The following is a 25,073-nucleotide window of genomic DNA, read 5'->3' on the forward strand; positions in this document are numbered from 1 at the left end:
AGCCTACAGGTGTAAAGATAAATGAAACGAAAAAGAAAAAAAAACATCTAAAAAGGATATTGATCTCACTTGAAAAGCTCCACTTTGCCTAGTTAAAAGCCTAACAGTTTCAGTTCTTTTTTTAAAATTTTTATTGTGTTTATTCAAAGCTCGTTATACAAAAAAATAGGAACTGCAATATCTAAAATATCACCTAGAAACATGGAACCTAGAAAGTGCACAAGTCAATCAGTTTGATTTATACTGTCAGTCGAAAACCAAAAACATTTGAGACAATGAGAAAAATAAAGAAATCTGAAGAAATGAATTCTCGCCTTGCAGTAGTGTCTGCTTTGCTAGTAGATAATATAATGCAATTATACACTGAAGTTATGTAATAGAAACAACTGAATAGACCTATGGAGATGTTTGATTATGACCTTGATTTTAAGAACACCATCTATTTATTTATTTTTATTCTAGGCAGTTGTAAAAAGACAGGTTATCCTTGCAAAGAAAAACAGAAGCTTTTCTTGATTTATCTCTATTCCTTCCTTAACTCCCCTTGCAGGGGGCTCTGTACATCCTACCAAGAGAGTCTGTGGGGACAATAAAGGAGGAATTTACATTTACTTTAAATAGGCCACTGGCTCCCAGAGATTGGAGAAAGAAAAATGAATCCTGTCAGTTACCCTGCATAATAAGTAGGAAGAATTATGCATATACTGTTACTTCCCTCTCTAAATACAAAGACTGAGAAATCTCAGAACTCAGCCGAATTACATACTTTGCCATTTAGGTTTATGGTTCACACACGGCTATAATATGTGAGAATAATACAGTAAATGTCACATTCACACATTCTTGTCATTTATGAATCCTAAAAAGTTTTACTTAACTGTTATTGATCAATGGAAGTAACTACTTTACAAATGGTATTATCAGCAGATGATATTGATAAATCACTATCTAAAATCAGAAGACAAGTCATGAAAGACAATACAGTAGGCTACATGGCATGCCATGTTGTCATATAGTAAAGGAGATTTGTGAACAGAAACAAGGTTAAAGAATTACAGACCCATCCCCACTCTTAATCTCAGTGGGCGAAAAAGAAGAAAAGTTCTCTCTGTATCAGTAATGTCTGTGGGAACATAGAAGTAGATAAAACCAGGCATCAATCCCTATCCATGAAAAGTACGTCAGCTGCAAAATAGCCTGCATTTCTGTTCAATATTTCAGCTGCTGCATTTAGTTTAGGATACTTCGATTCCAAGAGTTTGATTGAATGGCTTAGCAACATACATCACACCTTTCCCTTAAGCACTGTGGCAGCCAAAACATTGCGGTTATGATAATTTATTAAACATTAAAACAGAAAACATTCAGTCCAGTAACCATACAGAGACTGTTATACTGTAAAACCTAATGGGTGGTGTATTTTTAAGCTACTACAGTTTTGATCAGACAGTAAGCCGTATTGGGAAACATTGAGGCTGTAAACCAATCACGAGGTAAAATATAAAAGCGTGTTTAAGACAGATGTACAGAACAGTACTTCACTTTTGAGACAGTAAAGATGAAAATAAACTTAGTCAAAAAGACAAAACTACAAATACTATTGTATTTTACTCTTTCCCAGAGTCAAAGTTCACTTTCGGAAAGTCAATTATGTTCTTTCAATCCAGAGTACGATTATTTGCCTTACTGTTAGAATACTGTTTTGTTATTTAGAATGACCAGAAGGTAAATCTTTCCCATATATATATATATATTCATAATTCCTTCATAATAACCCATAAAATATAGTCTCACCCCTAAAACCTATTTCTTTGTAGAAAAATGCTGAATCCTTACATCCAAACATCACTCCACATGTGAACTTCTTCCCAGTGTTTCTTGTTCAACAGTTATAAGGTTTGTGGAAACTACAGCTAAAATTAGACATTTCATGTTTCTCTTTCCAACGGGCAATACAGTAGAAACTTAAAGCTTAACATCTGACTGATAAAACTCAGTGTGCAGATTCTTAAACTGCAGTGGAATGCCAGTGCCCACTCAGGTGCAAAATAATCCTCCAAATATCTTTCACATGTAAACTTTAAAAGTCCATCTCTCTCTTCTTTCATCATCTCTTCATTTGTTGTCTGAGCATCTTTCTCCTTTTGACAATCATATCATGGAGTCTCTCCAGGCCTTCCTTGAGCCCATCTCCTATAATGGCACAGGTGGGCTGAAGATGCCACGGGTTTGCTGGACCCAGTTCCTTCAGCGCAAGAGCCTTCTCAATCTCAGCCAGACCCATGGAATTTCTCAGGTCCTGTTTGTTCGCCACCACCAGCAGTGGCACTCCCTGGTTCTCTGACGACTTAGCAATCTTATGCAGCTCAGTCTTGGCCTCCTCCATACGTTCTGTGTCCACAGAGTCCACCACAAATATAATGCCATCAGTGCAGCGAGTGTATGATTTCCAGAGTGGACGTAACTTCTCCTGCCCACCTACATCCCAGAAGTGGAAGGTTACAGTCCCGTGACCCCCGAGGGACACTCTCACCTTTTCAGCATTGAAGCCCTTGGTGGGCACAGTGTTAACAAACTCATTGAACTGCAGTCTGTAAAGAACAGTCGTCTTCCCTGCAGAGTCCAGGCCCAGGATGGCAATGTGGAAAGACTGAAAGAATGGGATGCTTGAAAAGAAATTGTGCTGTTCTGATAATCCATTCCCCATATTTTCTTATGAGAAGGACAGGATTTAAAGGTTTAGAATGCCCACTTATCCAACAACGATGGTGAGGATTGGCTATCTTTCCTTAGGATTGCTGCTTTAACCTGAAAACATAAAGAATATAACTTTATCTAGGAGTAATCAATTATCTTAAAGTCCAGTCACAGCAAAGCAATCTGGTTCATATTAATTTGATGGTAAACATGCTAAAATAATACAATTTACTAATGCATTATTCTTAATAATGGTCACACATTTCAAAAACCAGGCAGGGACACACATTCTTACGGCAAAAATAAGTATAATGGCGTCGAAGCCTAATACAGGAAGCATGTTGCATATTGGCATATTGCCGTTGATTGCAAAACAGTGTCAAATGGCAATACCAGCAGTATACCTTGTATAACCAAAGAGTACACAAAAATGAAAACTACCGTAGGCTACATGCTTCGTCACGAAATGCTCCGTTTTTTAACACTACATTACATCAATTCACTTTGTAGCGTTTGATCTACGCTCAAACGACCATTATCCATTCCCAGTACAATCACGATACAGTTAGTAATGGCACAGTATGTTTCTTATGAACTGTGTATGTCGCACTGATTGCACTCTTCTACGTTGTCTACACAAAATCATTCCACAATACAGTGCAGGAAAGCAATTGGTCCGTGGACTGCGCTGTTTTACAGAGCAAGCAATTGGTTGAAGGGGTTGTCAAGATCCACTCGATATACGCCCACCTGTTGGTTTGATTATTTCTAACCTAGAGGTAGCTAACTCTGTATGTTTCTCGAGTAGCGTATGCCCTCCCTTTGTAAATAGTTATATCAAAACCATCGCGAAGCATATTAATTAGCCTACCGCCTATAGACTAGCTACAGTTGTCTAACTAAACACAGTTTTAATTTTTCTCTGGCGCTAAGATGTGACGGCTACAGTACGCTACTATGGCTGGCTTCTAGCCTAACGAAGAAATTGCACATGTACTGTAACGTTTGTCGACAGAATATGCATACGAAATCCTTGTAGGCTAAAATAAGTCACTATTGAGAACATTTCCCGACTTACCGTTTCAACATCACCATCCATTCTTTTGTGGTTAATTTATCAAGTGTGCAAGCATATCCCACTGCTGGCAAACTACAGAATTCGAAACAGCGCCGCCCCACGATTCATGTTTACGTTTAAACTGATTGGCCAAATGGCTAAGCGAAGACATCCTTAGGACTTCTCTAAAATAAAATTGAAACATAATTATAATAAGAGGCCTATCAGTTCTAGTTAGTTATGTGTACACAACATATTAACCTTGTCTTAATAAATAAATACATAAAAAGCTTATTTATCTTACGTAGCCTAATGAATGTTTTCCTTAATTGAAGATTTCTTATGAACTGTAACTCACAATCGAAACTGTACCATGTTGGGTTTATTAACTTAGTATTTAACATGCATTAACATGTATAAATATTTCAGATATTTCAGTAATAGTTTGCACATTGTGCCGCATGGGCAATAACAATGTTCAGAATCTGAAAGTGTCATCCATTCTTCCAGGAGCTGGATATCTTTTCTTCCACTCTGTCCATGAATGCACTATAGATTCCTCTCCTTCGCCTGTGTCTCTATAAAGCATAAAATATATCAGGAAACATTTTAACATTTTAGATGTGCATGTTGTGGAACATTCAACAAAACCCACTGTATATGAGGCTGATTTTGGAGGCCACAAAAGCTTAGGTAGAATAAGGTTGGCCTCCCATCTTGGTTCTGCTTGCTTGTAGGTGTTTATCTGACTAAATGTGTTCCTCGTATATAATTCTGGTTCATGTCTGGAACCAAGAACTGTAACAGAAAGGTAACCAGTTGTTAGAATGTGCAAAAAGTTCATCCAGCATTGTCTCTGATATACTGTAGAGTAGACCAAGCTATAGTCTCAAAGATGCTTTCTGAAGTAAACAATTCTCACTCATGTCCAGGTGCTGAGATTTGAAGTTTAAGCCATTGGGATCCCTTGTAGATGTAGTCACTATGTTTGGCAGGTCTTCATCAAGCTAAAGTCAACAACCAATAAAACAATAGTTTAATCATAGTGTAACAGGATTTATTCTCCTGATCCGTTGCCTTCATTTGGAATACCATTCAGCACCATCTGGTGTTCATACACCACAAGCACAAGCTGAAACAGGAATTCTGTCAAGATACTACCTTACCGGTCTAAAGTCATGTGGCTTCGGGCTCTTGTAGGGTCCAGTCGGATATTTTCCTGTTTTGACAAACATCAGCTTGGATTTGAATGAATCAGCGGGTCTGTAAGAAGTGTTGAACTGTGGGAGTGCTTTCTTCTGGTCAATCTCAGGTATAACCCCTGTGGAAACTCTAACAGGTCTGACAACTAACTCTCTGGAAGCAGCCAAACTTATGTTTCTGCCTTTACTTCGAGGGATTTTCAGAGATCTGTACAGTTTAGGAGTGAAATTTGGTGGCTTCAGGTTCCATAAATCAACCTGATTTGCAGATTCAGGGAGTGAAAAGTCCTTGCTTCTTGTGGTGGCTAAGTCTTGACTGGCAGAGAAGGAGGCTTTTCTGTCAAAATACACAGATTCTTGAGGAGCCAAATTACAATGAGGATTCATTGTGACACACAAATGCGAACAGTCCTATGCCATGAAAAGGTTAGCTTCTGGGGTTTCTATGTACAGAATGTGAGGTAACCTGGCTGGGGAAAGAAGATCAGAATAGTCGATGCAGTTTTCACTAAAATAACTAGAATTCTGGATTGAATAACAATTGAATAAACAATTCAGCATTGAAAAGACAGAAGATATATTATTGTTTAATTGGGTAACATTTCTTTGTACACTATTTTGCTTTTAAATGTTTTTCCCTTTTTGCATTCCTAAATACAATACAAAAAGTTTGAATGCCATTCTTACCTTACAATTTAAATGAAAGACCAGACAAATATAAAAGGTCTACATTTTACAGAAGAGACATGTTAAAAATCGCGGCTAGTTAAGGTTGTTGTGTTTGACACATGGAGAAGCCATCAGATACAAGGTTGCTTAGAAACCAATGTCTGAAGACATTACATACAGATTAAATCAGAAGACTACCACAGCATGGGTTGTCTTCTCAAAAGACTTAAAAAGAGCCTCCTAGCAATCACAGAACAATGTGCCCTCTGAAAGCCAAGATTAACATTGATAACCCAGAATTAAGTACCCGTATAATTATGCAAATATTGCAAGTACCTATTAGGATCATGACATTACATGAATTTGCACTGTAGAATTGTCATACATATCTTGTAAACACACATATACAACGAGAGTATGATCTTTTGGATTTTTTTTCAAGCTGTTGGTAAATGTACTGTGCTATCAATGTATTTACTTGCATTTGCATTTTAGACGCTCTTATCCAGTACAGGGACATTCCCCCGAGGCAAGTAGGGTGAAGTGCCTTGCCCAAGGACACAAAATAATTTAGCACGGCCGGGAATTCGAACCAGCAACCTTCTGATAACTACCCCAATTCCCTAACCGCTCAGCCATCTGACTCCCACTTCAATGTAATGATTGATGTAATGACGTACAGATGAATGATTTAAACTTGATTCACTGAGATATATGAATCTTTCAACCCAAGCTAGAATGTTAGGTCTGTTTATATGTATCAGAAACACAAAGATGTGAGAAAGACAGATTTTGTACCCTGTTTTCTTTTCAGCCAGAAGTAATTTGAAGGAACATTGCATCTAGATTGGGCTAAAGAAACAACACCAATGTATAATGCATTTTTGCATCATAGGATTCTGTAGTTTGTCAGTGGTTTCTTCGAGACACATGTAGAATGTGTACCAAATATTTACAGATTCAAAAGAAAACTGAAATTGACAATTAAGAAAGTGTATTTGGCATAAATTGTACCACTGTTTTATGACCTTAACACTTGCAATGCAATGTTGCAATTGTTTATGTCACCATGAGTGTCCAATGGAAGGCAATCTGTGTTCCATATGTGGGAAAATAGTTTTTCCAGCTAACTGACCTTTTCAATGTCCTGTGGTGAATGAGGAGACTTCAGTTGTGGCCCAGACAGTGAAAGGTTAAAATGACAGCTGTGATTTACTGGGGTCAGACTGATCTATTTTACGCAAATAGTCATCTGAATATGGAAGTTTATCTATGCAGTTGTTGTGGCAGACAATTAGATTGGATCTACAGAAACAGCTGATGAGAGAGGGGGTGAAGGCAAAAAGGAAACTTGATCTAGGGCTCTGGAGCCGGTGTGAGGACCTGACCTCACTAGCCCTATAAAGTTGAGAATCCGTGCCAGGGGTCAACGTTTGCCTTTTCAGCTTGCCTGCATGTTTGGATAAAGCTATCCATTGCATCCACTCCCCATTATAATTTACAACTAACGGGCACTTCAGGCTTTAACCAATTATGAAAAGGTTGTCAAAGCGATGAAGCAGAGATGCTTCTGTTGACTTCAGTGAACAGTGATTATTAAAATGTCGAATGCATAACAAGTGAAAGAAGCTGACTGCACAAACCAGCCTAATAGTTTTATGTTTGAACTGAAATTGTGAACTACCAGAATGTTAAGTAATGGTTCTCTTGAGAAGTTGGGCCGTAGAGATGGTTGACTAACTGGGTTGACTACTTAGCAGTTTCATGTTTCCTTAGCAGGAATTCTCTTACAGCTTCTGTTTTTAATGTTGAAAGAGCACTGCCACCATTGATTCATTACTACCCACCCTGTTAAATTCTCTTCTAATGGGCTTATTTATTCTGGTTAAGAATTTACAAGGTAATAATTATTATTATTTTGAATTTTATATATAGTGTGTCCTTCCGTTTTGAGGGTCTCAGGGTGCTACAGAAAAAGAAAGCAATCAAGCAAGGTACGTAAGCATTATAAATAAAACTGATTTAACTGTCTGTATTTTTTGTGCCCAGTGTAACAACATTCTAATTTTCCTGTTTGGTTCTCCATGGTGATGAAAGGTAATGAAAGAAAACCAGTTTGCAGGGTAGGCACTGTCACACATTTAAACAGTTCTCAGAGGAAGTGTAAATCTAGAATCAATATACAGTACCGTATACGTATGTTGAACCAAGGTATAAATCAGGGTGCAATTTTGATGCTATGTCCTCATTAGGGCAGAGCCAGACAAGGAGAGAGTGAGAGAGAACGAGAGAGAGAGAGAGAGAGAGAGAGAGAGAGAGAGAGAGAGAGAGAGAGAGAGAGAGAGAGAGAGAGAGAGAGAGAGAGAGAGAGAGAGAGAGAGAGAGAGATAGTTGTGGGCGGATAGTTGTGGAGTACAAGTCTCGACCTGCATGGTGTGGTTTCCTTTTTGTGTTATCGTCATCTCCATGGATAAAGTTATGAAACTCTAAAGCCTGTCACAAGATAAAAAATGAATAATCATTGCTCTCTTTGTCCTACACAGAGGCAAAAAAGAATGACTATAGGCTGCTGAAATAAACATCCTCAACATAATAAAGATAAGATACTGTAGATTGAGTGTTTGTAAAAAAGTTATTTTAATGCAATTAGGAGTTCTGTATGTCAGTAAGGTCAGTGTAATGACAAGCAGATTTGTTCCGAGGTTCACTTAATGAACACATTTTCAGGGGAGGAAGTGCTGCTATTTTCTCCCCACTTCATGTGAGCATAACTGATTGTAATTGCTTAAAATTGCTCAAAATGAGGTCATGTCAGCTTAAATGATCAAACTCACCTCAATTACTTTACATACTGCTTTGCAGTTAATAGATTAGACACAATTTGTATATTAATTATGTACAGCTACATAAGAAAAAAATTGCCTGATTAGGAATACAAAATAAAGATTTGATACAGAGGTAGATGAATCAGATTGAGGTAATTACAGGATATATCCCAGAGGCAATGGGAAAGGAAAATGTCTGTGTTTTACCTGATGGCTTTTCCAGGTTCACTTAGGCTGATGGTCCAAGAGATTTATGAAGGGGAGGTTGCTCCCTCTATTAACTGGAAATCAGGCAGACAAGGCCCTAAACAGGTCAGCCAGGAGTCCTCATATAGAGCAGAGGAAACTATGAAAGATCCTGTGTAAATAAAAGAATATAAGACCCTCAGAGTTCTTGCGGTGATTGGTCTCAACGTATTCAGTGTATATTACTGATTAATTTAACATTTTGAAGTGATAGCAAACCGTTCCAACTTCAATATTGATTGCATCTTAAACAACTCAATAATAGTCCCATGCATTTCATTCTCAAATAATACAGTTGAGTGATGGCAACATATAACACAGCATGTTTAAAAATATTCAACAGATATTTTATTGTGAAATTACACCATTGCCGTCATTACATCATGATGGGATTATGCTACTGTACTGTAAAAATGTGCAAAACATTGTGATAGCTCTCTTTATATTCAGTTTTACTGTAGATGCTTGCAATTGCATTGAGTTTGAAGGATATCATCATCGTTTATCACATATTTCATTAGTTCTTTTGTTTTTTAAAGATGTGAATATGTAATTGATGACACTGAATTAAGTCAACATCTAGTCGCCTATTAATCGATTATTAACGTTGACTGGTCTTCATTATACCTAAGAAATGAAGGAAATAATTAGCCTAATAGCCTACATGATAATAAAAGATTAAGAATAACTTAATGCGGCAAAAAGCTCAGTCAATCATTTCCATGAGGAACGATCCAAATAATGACTATATGGAAATTTCTGCTACTATCTTTCATGATTGAACTTTGTTTTATTGTTTATGCGTTTGAGATAATGTAGCGTTAAGATGCCCCTCCTAATGTGATGCTATAACCTACTTCTTGCTGAACTTGTAGCCACGCTCCGCAGTCCGGTGTGCATGAGAAGTGTGCTTGCTTGCTCGCTCGTCTTTCTCGGCTCTGAGGGACATTTTAAAAACGAATTCCCATTTGGTCGGACAAGGTTGTATTGGAATGCATGCCTGTTCAGCCTTTAGTCTTAACGCATTTAACAACTTGTTGTGGAAAACGGGCGATACATTTGAGTTAAGAAGAACCTTTCAAGTAACGAGGGACTTTCATTGGTCATTTTGACCATTTGCACATATTCTACTGGACGATGGGACGTCAAATTATATTGGAGATAGTTTCCTACGTTTTAATTTTCTTTCCAAATTCTATACATTGTGAAATAGGTATGTGTCTATGTTATGTAAATATATGTTTTACTGGAATGCTCTTAGAAACATCGACCGAGTCCTACATTAATTGCGGAATTCAACGTGTGACTTAGTTCTTTGGGAATAATAAGTAGGCAATCTAAAGTCACGTTGAAATATCTTTAAAACGTATGAAACACATTTTTGCACAATTTCATTGCTGAACATGTATGATTTATAAAAACTTTAGTTGATATATGTTGTCAATTTTCTAGTTTTAAGTGTATCGTGTCTATAGCTTTTGCCTGTCATTTATCCATCTTCCACCAATGCTGCTGATGTGTGGCATTTGTGGAAGTTGATGCCTGTCCATTCATCATTGCCATGTCATCCAAGGACAAATTCTTACTCTCTTTGGGACTGTAAACTATTGTGCCTTCACTGGAAACAGGAGAGCTTAAGGGTGTCTCAGGACACTGACCCTAGGAGTTGTGGCTGGGGGCTGGGTCGAAGTGCTGCTGTAGGGATGTTGGGAGTTTGTGTCGCCTCTTGGAACAACATGTCCTCCTGTTGTCAGTGTGTCATAGAAGGCTATCTCTCATGCTTGTGCAGTTGTTGCTTGACTTGTACATCTGAGGAGACTGGCAATTTAGAATAGTGTCTGTGGACCACATTATTGACTTAAGTTTAGTAAGCCATTCCCACAAATGTGTACATGGTTTCTGTTCTGACTTTCATGGTTTGGAAGTAATCATTAATCTGAAGGACCATTTATTCAGGTTTTCCGTAGTTAGACATTTTAGATTATTCTTTTTCATCTCCTATTCTTGTTCCCATTGTTCCTGAAGCTTGGTTGATTGTATGCTTGGGGTAGCTTAGAGCAAATGTCATTCATTTTGGTTCCAGTCCTGCCCATCATTTCTATTAGCATCCTGTACTTCTCAAAGAAACTGATTGTTTTTCCCTGCCTTTGACTTGAAGCTCTGCTTCTTTTTTGGCTTTCACTTTCTCCAGAAACATTGTAGGGTGTCCAGGGTTAACCAGTAACTCAAGGGGCAGTGGACCAGTCTGAGTTGGCAGGATTGGGATAAGTGTAGGAGCCTGAGTTTGTGGGGTGCATTAGTTTGGATGAAGTGGATAGCGACAGTCCTATTTGCAATGGGCTTGTCCTCTCTCATCAGCAATGTAGAGAGGATGTCTTTTATTGAAACATTTTTGTCCAACCCCTGTAGGTCTTACTTTGGTGAGACCTACAAACACATCCTGCCCAGACTGTTATTCTGTTTGACTTTGAAATCATTAATAATAATGATGTTAGCTTTGGCTGCAGCTTACTTCCTGGTCATAACTGGAAAGTCAATGTTCTGGAACTTATCCTCTTAAACTTGACACTTCCAAGTGCTGTCATTGACCCCAGCTGAGAGCTTTTAACTGAACACAGAAGGGCATAGTGGTGATATACAGTAGGGAACCAGAGATAACCACTCACCATTCCATCAGAAACATATACTTTCAGTAATAGAATACAGTACATTCAAAGACCATTTGTCACTTGAGTTGTTGCGTTACATTATTAAAGCAAATACACATGGTGGAACATTTACAACAAGTGAAATTCATTCTTTGCATATAACCAATAGATTCCTTAAGGCACACATGCTGCACAAGATCCTGCTGGGTTCCTTTAACCATCAAGGCACTTAATCAAGAGTGTACTCCTCCGGTTTTATAGGCACATTAAGGTCAAGGCCTGGTTTGGTTTTCCTTACTGCTTGCTCCCTTTGAGCCTGGGATTTCCTGTGCATGTTTTCCCTCTCCTCCCTCTGCCAAAGGGAGATGGGCATGGAGGCATGGGTGGACTGGGGAAGGAGCAGGGCGAGGCTTGGACGTGGTTCAATTTATTTGAGAAGGCTTGCGGTGAACCCCTATTTCTGAGAGGTGGAGAGTGACTATGGGACTGTTGCGCCTTCGTGGAGTCTTCTTTGAGGTGGGGAGGAAGATAGAGTTGCCTGACTGTTTTGGTGGGATTCGAAAGGAAATGGTAATATGAGCTGATGGGTTGTCCACTTGTTTGGTGGCAAGACAATACCTTTGTAATTGTCTTACAATGGAATAAGATTTTAGGGGTGTACTTAGCCAGAGGAATATCTGACACATGACCTTGGTTTTTGTAATGCTTTATCACGGAGGACCCACTGGTTGTGACATTACCATGATCTGTATCCAAACTAAGAAGGTCTTGATCCAGCAGGCATTGTCATTACTCTCTTTCTCCAAAGTCATTCCATCCTATTTCTTTCCTCTCCCTAATCCAGTTGTACCATTATCATATTTTTCAATCTCAACAAAGAAACATCTATAACGTCCCAGTCTTTGTGGCTTCTTGTGCTTCCATTTCACGATAGCAAAGTATTTTCTCTTTGGCATCCTTCTTGGTCTCTTAGGTCTTCATTTTGGCTTGACCCCTCAAAACAGTGGCTGGATTTTCAATTTGGCTCTTTGTCTTTGTTCTACTGGTGCAGCTGCTGCTGTGGTCTATTGGGGTGCATCAACACAGATCTAGCTCATCACTGGGTGAACTGTCCAGGGCTCAGGTCTTAATGAGGAAATAGTATGGGTTTGCACAGCCAAACGTATTTATTTAACAGAATTCTGAGGGTTCAAGTGGGTTAGTGTTGCTCAGGGAAGTAGGATGAGCCTTAAAGTTGAAATGTAAACAAGTGTTTCGGTCACAAAAAGTTAGAAGATTTTTTGAATTCATTGTTTGCTAAATGCATAGAATAAATGACTGTGATGTCATCATATGAGTGCTAGCTCCTAGATCATTTAGCACAAAGATACTCTTCCTGTGTCAATAATGAATGTTTACTCAACTTTGTGTGCATGTGTGTATGTCCAGTGCTCCCTCCAGAGTGTGCTCCAGGGGGGCACTCCCTGCTCCAGAACCCCTACCGCAGCACCAGTTTCAGCTCCGAAAAGCTGCAGCAGTCGCCCGTTCAGACCCTCATTTGCGACCACTCCCTCACACCTGGCTGGTACCGCTTCCAGATCTTTGACAAGCCAGCCGGAATGCCCACCAAATGTGTGGAGGTAAATGAGCAACTATTGTGATCATTTAGGTATTACCTTTTTGTTGTTTCTGTAATTCATTGTCAGTCCCAACTACCAAACCATCGGGGCTGTCATGCATCATTGCTCTCTCTTACCATCTCATGTCACAGCACATGATAGGCCAGCATCCCAAGGAAATACACAAAAACTAGGCATTCATTTGTTTTTGGTTTATTAATTTTCTGGGGTATGATGTATGTATAAATGTATTTTGACAGCCATTCATTAACACAACAGCTTAGCTTGAAGTACATGGTCCAGTGTTGCACTGTGGGATCTAGTTCCCAGCTTGGTTGACCTATGACCTGTCTTGCTCCAACTGCTCTGCCCAGGTGAACCACTGTGGCACCCAGGCTCCTGTGTGGCTGTCTCTGCGGGAGGGTGAAACTCTCCCCGGTCCCTTGGAGGTGAGGCAGCTGACGGCTTGTGCAACCTGGCACTTCTTCTCCAGCAGCAGCAAGGACTGCTGCCTGTTTCACATCCCTGTGACCGTGCGCAACTGTGGAGACTTCTACATCTACCTGCTGCAGCCCACGCAGGGCTGCATGGGTTACTGCGCCGAGGGTACAGCACCTCTCATTGTCAGTAGACCTAGTGTGATCATAGCTTGTGTGGTAACACTTTAACACAGCAGTACGTCTTAAAATAAATGCTGAAGTGATTTGTAGGACACATCCATTGTTGTCAGGTACACATTTCAAAGTTTGTTCTGTTACTTGATTTCATTTGTTAAAACCACTTACAGTAGAGTAACTTTTCTTCTACACCAACAGAGATGTCTAACACATCAGAATCGGTGGTAGCAGCCACAGCGGTCTGCGGTGCTGAAGAGGATCAAGTAGATGGAACATGTAGAGGTGAGGAGCTTCCCATCCCTTTGGCATTCTATATCCTGAGCCAGAGGAGGCTTTTGATAAAGCCACCAAAACAATTAGGGTTAGAGTTGGCACCATGCATTGGGGAATCTTCCACAGGGGGCCTTTACAGATCCTTTTAATGAGCTTAGCATTATGTATGATGTTGGCTAAAGTCATGAATAATACATTCCCATGCTTTAGAGTTCTGAGAGTGGTGGTGGAGGTCCAGTAGGTAGCCTTTTCCTGCACAATTTTATTGTGACCCAAGACACTAAAGCTTTAATAGTGTGACGTTGATGTTAAATAAATGTCACTCTTATCCCATTAAGAACTATCAGAACAATAACCTCTGGATGTGATTCTGTATTTCCATTTTAAAGATCAATAATTGTTCTCCCCCTTAGCCAAACAGCCCCCCTCGCCCTCTGTCCCAGTCATTGAGGCAGAGCTTTCAGGTAACACTATCTACCTGAAGTGCAGCTTTGAGAGCCAGAGTGTGAACACCTCGCTGGGCTATGTGGTGGCCTGGTCCCGACTTTCCCCTCAGGGCCGCAGAGAGGAACTCAAACAGGAGACGACTGTACAGACATCTGCCTTCATAGAGTTGGATGGCATCAATCTGCGGCTGGGGGATAAGGTAACTGTCTTACAGGACTGGCATTGCACTTTTAGACTACTGGTTTTGGTTTGGGCTGTGTAGGATCAGGATAATCTTTTTTCTAAATGAGTAAAACATTTAGTATCTGTATTCATTTGTGTATGTAAAATTTACAAATCCATGGATTTGATTCATAAATATTGACAGGAGGAACAGTTTTGTCACTCGACAAAAACTCAACATCACATAATTTTTTACAACATTTTACTTCGTCTTTGTGTTTATGACTTGACTCTAGCTATAAAGAGTTTTATACATCCTATTCAATATATTCCTTTCCTTTTAAGTGTGGTTCGTCTGTCTGTCAGTCATTGTCCCTCTCTCTCTCTATTTATTTATTTGCTCTGTTTCCCTCTCTCTTACTTCTTTTTATTCTCTGTCAGATTTACTGCAGCAGCTCCAGTTTCTTTCTGGACTCGCCGGACATTAATGGAAGGCCAGTGGAAAGTGAGGAGTTCTTTGCTGGGATCAGGGTACATCAAAGAGATCATGTACTATATAATAACAGTGATGTGGGTGTGTGTGTCTATTTGTGTGTGTGTGTTTGTGCAAGTAGGCCCTTTGTATGTCAGTGTGTCTTGGTTTTATAGGTTTGTAACATTTAACGGCTGTAAAGCCCTGATCTGCTTCCCTCATTCAGTCAATTTCTGTTTTTGGCCTCTACAGTTGAAACCAGAGAACAGTACAGTGTCTGAAGATGGGAGAGAGTATGAGCTGACTGTGGAAAGCACTGTTCCAATTCCCTGCCCAGGAGACTCCTCCTCAGCAGATCGGTGTTCCTTCTTCTTACACCTGAGCACAAGGAATCCAGGTAAAGACTTTGTAAGTAATTGGACATTCAGTCATTGTTTCCGTAAGTCATAGGCTACCTCTATGTCGTAGAGGTTTGCAAGTAGTGACATACTTCAAATCTATGAATCAAGATTTTATTTGGATAGTTTGCTAAATGTTACAATAGGCAAAAATATGAATCCAAAATGTTACATTAGTCCTATATTCGCCCGCACCGTTGATCAAACACACCTGCTCCGATATATGAAGCGCAACAACTACCTGTTACGCCACCAGAAAGGTAGTTGGTCACTGGTTTTAGTGTTTTAGTGTTTTGCTTTAGTGTTTCTATGTTGTTGTTCTTAACTATTCTTCTTGTCTGGTTCTTTAAGGAGAGGAACAGCAGAGTTCAGACGTGGTCTTGACCTCCTGTGTGGTGGAGCTATCCCAAAGTCCCTGTCGGAGCGGTGTGTGTAGCAAGGCTGTGGTCCACTTCATTGCTGTCACAGATTTCATAAAGGACGGGGACAGGACAACTGAGATAGTTGTTAAACCTGTAGTCACCAATAACTTCCTCTGGAACGGCTATATTCCACAGAGTGTGCAGGTAAAGGTTTACTCTCTTAGGCTGCCTTACATGTCGTACGACTTACGTACAATATGTAAGTACGTCCATTAGCTGTCTGAAATTGATTATTTGTTAGTTGCTGTGCTATATTCCCAGATCTTAGTAAAGGATGTTCCCTCGGCTTACTGCTACGCCTTCACTGACCCTCACATTATCACATTCGATGGCAGGTAACTTCCTTTCTTTGCTCCCTGTGTCCCCACATGCGTGTAGTTCAGTAAAATCAGACCTTTCCTGTATCATGACTCCGATCAATTATTGTACTTCAACACAAATACTGAAGTGTACCAATTGTTCGTTTTCAACTGTAATTACTCCTAGGCAGTATGACAACTACCATATTGGCACCTTTGTGCTGTACAAGAGCACACGCTGGCCCTTTGAAGTGCACGTGCGCCAGTGGGAGTGCGGCAGCGTGGTGCATGATGCATCCTGCGTGTGCGGCTTTGCAGTGCGGGATGCTGGGGACGTCATCGCATTCGACATGTGCAACGGCGAGCTGGGGAGCACTAAGCCACACATACATGTGAGGAACAGGGACCGAGGGAAGACTGGCATCCACATCACCAAGTCCTACCAGGGACGCAAGGTCACTGTGAGTAACTATCATGGCAGATAGGCATGGAGACCTACTGTTTACGGGTTATTTGAATATGTTGAAAGCATCGCGTTGACACGGGTCGAAGAAGAAGAATGACTATGATTTGAAATAAAAAATTCTTCATTCAAATCCGCCTGTAGAAGCCTACCACCGTTGACATTTGGACGCTTTCCTTCCTCCGTACGGTAGATGATGTTCTCATCTGGGGCGTTTGTGCGTGCAGACGTGGCTAACTGGGGGATGAGTCTGACCCTGAGAGCTCCCAGCTCAGACTGGTCTCACACCGAGGGCCTGTGCGGGACGTATGACGGACAGACGCACAATGACCTGCACACACCAGAGGGTGCCACTCTTGAGGACGTTCCTGATTTCATTGCTGCATGGAGGTTAGAAATGTGATAGTCATGTACGGATGTTTCTACATTGCTTGAGAGTACTGAAGACTGTGAGAAAAACATTTGGTGGGTCTTTATTATTTGCGGGTCTTTCTCTCATGACAGGCTCTCTCCTGGCAGCAGCTGGTTTGACACAGTCCCTTCCCATCCAAACACTCAAAGCCCCCACATATACTGCAACTGTGCAAGTGAGACAGACCCTTTATCTTCTAGAAGCCGGTCTCAATCACTCACTGTCTCAGACCCTTCCTGCTCTCACCATGGCAATGTGAGACTGCCGAGTGTCATCCCCACGTTGGACATTACAGCTGAGTACATCAACTCAGTGGAGCTGTTCAAAGCCCAGGACCACCATAGAACACCATCAGGACACTCCAACCAGCGTACTCAGGGTGAAGGCACTGCTGCCCAGCCTCCACAGAGAGGGTCTCCTGCGAGACATTCCAGTGGTGGACCATCCACTTCCATCCATCGCCGCTCAAATAACCAAAGAGCCAGGCGCCAGACTTATGTGGACATCTCAAAAAATCCCTACCAGAGCCTGAGTCAGTCTGACCTGGAAGGCTCAACATATTTCTTCCCTGAGGACCATGAGCCTGTACCCCAGCTTGAGACTTCTTCTCTCCCGACCTGGCCCACCCCATCTGGGCTAACCCAGCCCCAGGCCAGGCTCCGGTGCCAGCGTGTGGTGGCAAACTCTAGCATAGCGCTAGGCTGTGCCCGTCTATTGGGCAACGCCATAGTTAGTCGTTCTGTGGCTATGTGCATTGGTGACTTGCAGATGAAGGACGATCAGGAGTGGGTGGGCGCCACCCTGCCATTACTGGAGAACGAGTGTGAGAGGAGGCTGGTGGAGGAGAAGGGGCAAGGAGGAGAGGATCAGGATGTTCTTTCCTATCTCAAGTGTCCTAGCTTGTGTCATGGGAATGGGCAGTGCTCCCAGTGGGGCTGTGTGTGTTTCCCAGGGTTTGGCTCCTATGACTGCAGTGTGCTTGCTGGTAAGAAAAGTGGGAGGGTTAGATCATAACAACACAAATCAAAGATGTCTGCAACAGAACCAATGCTACACAGTAATACAAATTGTTTGCTTAGTGGAGCCCAACAGAATGCATGGCAGTGTATAGGGATAAAGCACTCAAAGAAAGCTACAACTACAAACAGTATCTTTGTCAGACCAAGCATGTTTTCCCCCGCCAAGCTTTTTGTGAATATTTGCTTTGTTTATTCCCATTTCCTTTTGGGTCTACGAAGACCAGGTCCCAGAGATATTGGAGCTGGAGAATGAAGGATTCTGTGATGTGAAGGAGGGAGACTGCTCCTCAGTGCAAGTCTATGGCCAAGGCTTCAAAGACTCTTACGAGCTCAAGTGTGAGTTTGTGAAAGAAAAGGTACTTTTCTGCTTCCACATCGTGCTTGTCTCGGCTTAAAGGTTTCAGATGGTCACAACCACTGATTACACTCTCTCCTCTGTTCTCCCCCTGTTCCTACCCTTTCACCCTCCCGCCCTCCCTTCCTGTTATTTTCTTTTCTTCCCAGTTTGCAGATGGAGAATGGTTTCTGGATGAGCCAGAGTTTGTGCAGGGTATCTACCTGGATGTCACTTCTCTGGAGTGTCCACTCCCCCTGCAGGACAGGGAGCCCCTTGCAGACTTTGACATGGAAACCTTCATTGACAGACCCCTTGCACGCTGGCAGATAAAAGTCAGTGAGAAATGTTAATGCATTAATAATGCAGAACCTCAATGCTTCAATAATGCTTCTGGCATGCCATGTCTAGAAGTTACTTTGTAACATTAAATACAGTAATTTAGTTATGAAGAATTTGACATTACATTGAAACCTAATCACATTATATAAAGACAAGGCCAACCGTGTACAGATCATAGAACTACAAAACTTGTAATTGTAGTTACATTCATGCATATACTAAACACAGTTTCAGAACAGAACTTCTCAAGTGAATAGTGTTCAACGGCTAGGAACATTCTGGCATGTTTGCCTCAGAACCAGATGGCTGCAAGATGGTGCAACGTTTACTGCAACAGCCGGCCTTACAGTTGTTAGTTCTGTAAACATCTGAGAATATGTCCAACATACATACCATATTCCATGGTGCCACAGCCCTAAAACACAACACGTTCTATGTAAACAGGTACTTTAGCTTTTGAAAATGTAATGACAGATGTTTAAATGTTTGATTAGATCATTATCCATGTTTTGCCATCCTGGTGCCAATGTGGGAAATTGTGGACTTTCCTCTGCAGTTAAAATACATCAACATAGCTTCTATAGTGTTTGTTAAGACTAGCTACCCCAAGTGCATTAAGCAGATTCACGTTCGAGCGAGTGCAGCAAAGACAACGAGCGAGTAGAGAAGCAATCGAGCGAGTGCAGAGAGGGCTCTCCTGGATTACTCTCACCCTCAAGTGCACCTACTTGTGCCCTCTCCGTGAAGGAACTTGTTCTCACTTCTCAGTACTGCTTGTCTCAAATTCACAAACAAGTTTGATTAACTTTGTGATATAAGTAAAGCCAGACCGACGTAAAATTGAGTGCTTTGCTGTTCCCACTGAAATGAGATGAACTTTTTGTACTTTTTGCTGTTGCTCGTAAGATGCTTTCAAGGGTGTTTGCAAACTCAACGGCAGAACTTGTGGCACCAAATGTAAACCATGAACTCTCTTGACAGGTGTCCAATGATGGCTATGGCTTCAGCAATGCCAAGATCTTAACTCTATTTGATGGAACTTGTCAGATCTGCAGCCTTAATGCTGAAGTCCTCTGCACACTTAAGGTGCGTTCTCATGTATCTAAAATGACAATATACAATGTTCCATTTGGATTGTTTGATTGTAATCAGATACTATAAGCAATTATCAGTCTTGTGAAGATACTTCTTGTGAATAAGTATAATTGCAATGTCAAGGTCCAAATTTAACTAAGTTTTCTAATACTTTCCTCTCAGGAGAAAACATGCAAAATTGATGGCCAGTGTCATGAAAAGGGGGACTTTAATTCCAACAGCCCTTGTCTGACATGCAATCCAGACTCCTCCAAATACACATGGTCTATTGCTGACAGTATGTGGACTATCCTCTGAAACATACACTTCCACAAATACATTTAACTTTTAACAAATTGTGACTTTTTATGCTAATAGATTGGAGAACTGTATTTAAAGAAGATACCCCACTTTGAAAGATTTCATTTGGATGGTAGATCTGTAGACCAAAAAGGCTAAATATATACTCGGTAAAGAACCGTACGCATCACGGTTAATATTCTGTTAATCGTATTTAGATTGGATGGGCATCTACGGTTGGTGTACAGGGGACTATCAAAATATAGTATGAACACCTACTCTAGTAGTAAATGCGAGTTTCTAATATTGTTATTAGAGTCTTTTTAATTATTTAATAGGAGGCTACTGTGTAGTGTGAGGTTTGTGTGTGTGTGTGTGTGTGTGTGTGTGTGTGTGTGCACGTCTGTATATATATATATATATATCTGTGCATTTGTGTATTTGTCACACTCAGAGAACAAGCCCCCAGTGTTCCAGTCAGCATCCACAGAGTATCTCCAGTCATTTCAGGGGGAGAACTTTGTGTATCAGCTGGTTGCTCAGGACCCAGAGGGCTCAGCGGTGTTGTTCACTCTGGATTCAGGTCCTAGAGAGGCGTCACTCTCCCCTGCTGGCCTACTTATCTGGAAGGCCACTTCTGTCACCACGGATACACACTCTTTCCACTTCACTGTCACAGATGATTGCAATTCTGAAGTTAAAGCTTCGGTTCAGGTATGGTGGCAAAGTGCCTGTCTATGGAGGGTTGCAGGCTGAGGGGTATCGACTAAAACAGTGTCTTCTTACCTAGGCATGGTTAGCCGACATTGTTCATTTTAGTTTAATATGCTCATGATTAAAACTGACATAATCTTTTGGGAAATGGATAGACAACGTTTTATGTCTAATTTGGCCACAAGAGGGAGCTCATGAAATGCAATCTTAAAATGCAATGATCTGCCCCCAATTTCTTTGTTTGGCTTTAGATTTTGTTCGTAAGGGAACTGGAGACATAGACAGATTCAATCACTATGCCATTAGTGATAAATATGATACAAAATGTATTTAATGTCATCAAAAGATGAACGAGACCACCTCTGTCTCCTTTCTTCTGTGTGCGTCCCTTAGGTCTCTGTGTTCCCTTGTGACTGTCTGAATGGAGCTTCCTGTGTTACGAATATTAACTTCCCCCCTGGCAGTGGGGAGTACCTGTGTGTCTGCCCTGACGGCTTTAAGGGGGACAGATGTGAGGTGGATATAGACGACTGTAAACCCAACCCCTGTCGACTGGCCCTCTGTATAGATGGGCCCAACTCTTTCTCCTGTATTTGTCCTGCTGGAATGACAGGTACAGTACATCCCATACACTCCTTTAGAACTAAAATATATATCAGATATTATAACGGGTATTAAGCAATGCATTAATACTTTTTTTCCTTCCAAAGCTGTACCCCTAATATGTGTTCCCTGAAGACTATGTGTTTGGGTCTCTCAGGTCATACGTGCAGAGAGGATGTAGATGAATGTGCCTCACAGCCATGTTTTCCTGGGGTGGGGTGCAGCAACACACCGGGCTCATTCAACTGTGGTTCCTGTCCAGAGGGCTACCATGGAGATGGGAAGAGGTGTAAACGTGAGTTTGCCTAAACACACACACACACACATGGAAATGCATGTCTTTAGGACTGCATAACTTTAGGTAACTTCATTGTCTTACCCGCCCACCTGTAATCTTACACACCATCCATAATCTGTGTAATGTGTCCTGTCTCCCCTCCTGAAGATAAGACAGTGGTTCCTGCTAAGGGTGATGAGCTTCCGGATACTCATAGAGTGACCCTACCTGCTGGGGGTTCCCATGGCTCAGCTAAAACCATGCCAACTGCCCCATTCCCCTGCTCCAGACGACCATGTCACCCAGGGGTGCAGTGCTTTGAGAGCACCCATGTGTCTGAAGGGTATATCTGTGGACCCTGTCCACCTGGGTACCACGGAAATGGACAGACCTGCAGCAGAAGAACCCCAATTGGTGAGAATCTCCCTTCATTTAAGTTCCTTCTAGGTTTGGCTATATCAACGTGAAGAAGTTCATTTTCAAGCCATACTCTCTAACTGTCAGTGTTTTACAGGGCAAATGCCAGTCACCGGCAGAGGTGGTGGACGGTCTCAGGGGATTGATCCAGACCCCAGTACGGAAACTGCATTTACATTCTCCTCTTTCTCAACCACTCAACCCAAGAAGGACCATGACGAAAGGAGAACATTTGAAGTTTCTCCTTCTGGTACCTCAAGAGAGCCTGTATCCTCTATTGACAAGAAAACCACCAACCCTAGAAACCAAACTATCTTTGCCCGTACAATGATCCACAGAGGCCAATCCAACAGGGAGGATTTGAACCCAGACCCCAGGGTCAGATGGGGGTCATTGCCTTCCATGTTGACCTGTTCAGATTCACCTTGCTTCTCTGGTGTCCCTTGTGAAGCAACAACCACAGGGTCCTTTAAATGTGGCCGCTGTCCGTATGGGTACACTGGAGATGGGATCATATGCAAAGGTCAGCTCCTCTGACTTTATAATGCAGACATGTGCATGCCCCTCTTAATTAGGTTTTGGAAAGGTACATTTGATATGCTTTTTTAGTTGTATAATAACATGTTAATGCTCATATCCTAGCTGTGTGTAGGTATCTATGTGGGAGGAACATGGAGTGTACTTTGCCCAACACCTGCACATGCAAAGAAGGATATACTGGATACAACTGCCACATAGGTGAAGTGCAGAGGGGATTCCATCCTCACTATTTAAACCTCTTGAAACTCTTAAACTCTTGACTCATGTTTCTCATTTCAATCCCTGGGCATTGTGTGGACTATCTTCATTTTCAGCTGTGTGTCGACCTGACTGTAAGAACCAAGGGAAGTGTGTGAAGCCCAATGTCTGTGCTTGTCTGGACGGCTACAGTGGACCCTCTTGTGAAGAAGGTAATCCTATGCTGGGTTTTATAGTATGTAATGTATGAGTAATTAACAAACAATATTCTGTCAAGATTGGTTGTTCTCCCAATGATAATGCTACAACCCCTTGTCCTCTCCAGCTAACTGTAAGCCATCTTGTCAACATGGAGGAACCTGTTTAGCCAGAAACCTCTGCACTTGCTCCTACGGCTACGTGGGACCAAGATGTGAAATCAGTGAGAGATAATCCTATGTGATAAGTTTTTTTTTTTTTACCTTAGCTCTATAATCCGAACCAGCATGAACTGGCTCACCCTTCTTACCGTAGATCTATATTGTAGGTGAAGGTTTTAATAATTTGTTTAAATGGATAGACAATGCACACAAGGTATTATTGACCCTGATATTGTGTTTCTCTGCCCAGTGGTATGTAACAGGCACTGTGAAAATGGAGGGGAGTGCATATCTCCTGATGTTTGTAAGTGCAAATCTGGCTGGTACGGACCAACATGCAACTCGGGTAAAATAAAAACAAAAGTGAAACATTCCAGACTACTCAGAAGATAAGATGAGATGTATCTGAGTGTAGTGTTCTTTGCGCCCAGCTGTGTGTAATCCAGTGTGTTTGAATGGCGGAACCTGCATCAAACCAAACATCTGTGCTTGTCCCAGTGGCTTCTATGGCTCTCAGTGTCAGATCGGTAAAAGCCTGTTTTACTCTATATTGATAAACAATATTTCATATTGTTAATATTCTGTCATTTGACAATGAGTTGGTAAAATACATGGACAAATATGACAACTGTCATATATGACAAATATGACTGCAACTGTTCTGTGGTCTGTGTTTCAGCCGTGTGTAGTCCTCCTTGTAAGAACAGTGGCCAGTGTATGAGGAACAACGTGTGCTCATGTCCCGAGGGTTACACAGGGAAGAGGTGCCAAAAGAGTAAGTCTGCACCTGAACAGTCACTGTAAAACATGCTACCTAACTCCACGGCTGTACTGTATGATAACAAATTTAACCTATCAACTCATGTCAAGTGAATGTATGTGTCCTCCAGGTGTGTGTGAGCCCATGTGCATGAACAAGGGAAAGTGTGTGAGTCCCAATACCTGCTCCTGTGCCTCTGGTTGGAGGGGCAACAGGTGTAATATACGTAAGTGATTGGAGTATATCCATTGCTGGATACATTTCTTCCATTGGAAACTTACGGCAATATAACATTGGTCTGTCAATGAATCTCAGTACTGAGTCAATTATTAACCTGGAGTTTCCTCACATGTTTCTCCTTCTGTGTAGCTGTGTGCTTACAGAAGTGTAAAAATGGTGGTGAGTGTGTGGGACCCAATACTTGCAATTGTCAAACAGGATGGGAGGGCTTGCATTGTCAAACACGTGAGTGCATCTATCTCATCAATATATTTTTGTTGTATTTTCAATCAAGCGTGTCAGGGTTTAGCTACTAGGTTGAATAATTGTCTTTGAAATGTCTCACAATGTCTTGCCTATTTTACAGCCATCTGTAAGAAAAGGTGCCTTAATGGAGGGAGATGTGTCCTGCCCGACTTCTGCCACTGCCGGAAGGGCAACACTGGTCCCACCTGTGGGCTAAAGGTTAGCATGAGGTCACATGTGGGCTACCTGACTGCGCATACGTTGTTTTTTAGAACTTTACGAAAAACCTTTACACTAAAAATTGTTTGAAATGTTTTACTATTATAGGCTCGACATGCATGAGTGAACAATGAGGAAGCAAAGGTTACAAAATGCACAAAGAAGACATGGCCTGGATCAAGACCTTTTGTTTTGTTATTGAGTATCTTTATGTGTGTGAATGAGAGGCAGAGAAAAAGAAAGTAAGCATGTGTTTTTTTACATGATCAGAGGGACTGGATATATTGCACTTGTCTAACTGTCCCTGTATATCACTACCTCATTGCTCATGGTAGCACATCCATGGGGACTGCATAAGAACTATGCAAAATATACTCTCAATCCCAGTGATGCAAATTCAGAATAACAGAAATCCCATATTCCACTGTTGGGAAAAGTGTGTTATGCAGTCTTCATGTAGGGCAGAAAAAAAGTAAAACATGTTGTGTACACGTTTAATAAAAGAACAAGTAACATAATTCTTCTAAAGTAGAAAATAACTTTTT

The 25,073-nt window shown here is 41.3% G+C and overlaps 3 protein-coding genes across 4 annotated transcripts; 1 reads left to right on the plus strand and 2 right to left on the minus strand.

Annotated features, from left to right (window-relative positions):
• Positions 1–1,322: 1,322 nt before the first annotated feature.
• On the minus strand, positions 1,323–3,901 carry arl4aa (ADP-ribosylation factor-like 4aa). 2 transcript variants are annotated; one of them, XM_084708679.1, is made up of 2 exons: positions 3,776–3,901; positions 1,323–2,808 (listed from the first exon to the last, which is right to left on the minus strand). In XM_084708679.1, exon 2 carries the CDS (start codon positions 2,705–2,707, stop codon positions 2,108–2,110), a length of 600 nt encoding a protein of 199 aa, XP_084564805.1. In that variant the 5' UTR covers positions 2,708–2,808; positions 3,776–3,901; the 3' UTR covers positions 1,323–2,107. The 2 variants fall into 2 exon arrangements, with proteins under 2 accessions (XP_084564805.1, XP_084564806.1); XM_084708680.1 differs by lacking the exon at positions 3,776–3,901 and adding an exon at positions 3,139–3,299.
• A 217-nt stretch (positions 3,902–4,118) lies between these two features.
• On the minus strand, positions 4,119–5,409 carry c2h7orf78 (chromosome 2 C7orf78 homolog). Its single transcript, XM_084671098.1, has 4 exons — positions 4,921–5,409; positions 4,677–4,761; positions 4,410–4,552; positions 4,119–4,332 (listed from the first exon to the last, which is right to left on the minus strand). The coding sequence occupies exons 1-4, from the start codon at positions 5,341–5,343 to the stop codon at positions 4,249–4,251; spliced, it is 735 nt and encodes a 244-aa protein (XP_084527224.1). The 5' UTR covers positions 5,344–5,409; the 3' UTR covers positions 4,119–4,248.
• Positions 5,410–9,602: 4,193 nt separating this feature from the next.
• On the plus strand, positions 9,603–25,046 carry vwde (von Willebrand factor D and EGF domains). Its single transcript, XM_084708681.1, has 31 exons — positions 9,603–9,909; positions 12,773–12,963; positions 13,317–13,548; positions 13,758–13,841; positions 14,246–14,478; positions 14,883–14,972; positions 15,166–15,310; positions 15,663–15,877; positions 15,995–16,068; positions 16,220–16,493; positions 16,689–16,885; positions 17,000–17,892; positions 18,146–18,282; positions 18,431–18,595; positions 19,584–19,688; positions 19,860–19,974; positions 20,431–20,690; positions 21,084–21,303; positions 21,451–21,588; positions 21,739–21,984; positions 22,085–22,510; positions 22,630–22,725; positions 22,842–22,937; positions 23,051–23,146; positions 23,335–23,430; positions 23,516–23,611; positions 23,764–23,859; positions 23,975–24,070; positions 24,214–24,309; positions 24,431–24,528; positions 24,637–25,046. The coding sequence occupies exons 1-31, from the start codon at positions 9,834–9,836 to the stop codon at positions 24,649–24,651; spliced, it is 5,397 nt and encodes a 1,798-aa protein (XP_084564807.1). The 5' UTR covers positions 9,603–9,833; the 3' UTR covers positions 24,652–25,046.
• Positions 25,047–25,073: the final 27 nt, after the last annotated feature.

This window comes from Hypomesus nipponensis, chromosome 2 (genome assembly GCF_054491055.1).
Source record: "Hypomesus nipponensis isolate SF chromosome 2, ASM5449105v1, whole genome shotgun sequence".
In the NCBI taxonomy this organism is placed as follows: domain Eukaryota; kingdom Metazoa; phylum Chordata; class Actinopteri; order Osmeriformes; family Osmeridae; genus Hypomesus; species Hypomesus nipponensis.

Excerpts from the sequence above, each read along its gene's own strand:
- arl4aa (XM_084708679.1), bottom strand. The coding sequence starts at position 2,707 with ATGGGGAATGGATTATCAGAACAGCACAATTTCTTTTCAAGCATCCCA.
- c2h7orf78 (XM_084671098.1), bottom strand. The coding sequence starts at position 5,343 with ATGAATCCTCATTGTAATTTGGCTCCTCAAGAATCTGTGTATTTTGAC. Across the intron at positions 4,762-4,920 it reads AGCCACATGACTTTAGACCG|CTTGATGAAGACCTGCCAAA; the intron begins GTAAGGTAGTAT and ends TGTTGACTTTAG. Across the intron at positions 4,333-4,409 it reads CAAAATCAGCCTCATATACA|AGACACAGGCGAAGGAGAGG; the intron begins GTGGGTTTTGTT and ends TATGCTTTATAG.
- vwde (XM_084708681.1), top strand. The coding sequence starts at position 9,834 with ATGGGACGTCAAATTATATTGGAGATAGTTTCCTACGTTTTAATTTTC. Across the intron at positions 16,494-16,688 it reads ACCAGGGACGCAAGGTCACT|ATGATGTTCTCATCTGGGGC; the intron begins GTGAGTAACTAT and ends TCCGTACGGTAG. Across the intron at positions 19,689-19,859 it reads AAGTCCTCTGCACACTTAAG|GAGAAAACATGCAAAATTGA; the intron begins GTGCGTTCTCAT and ends CTTTCCTCTCAG.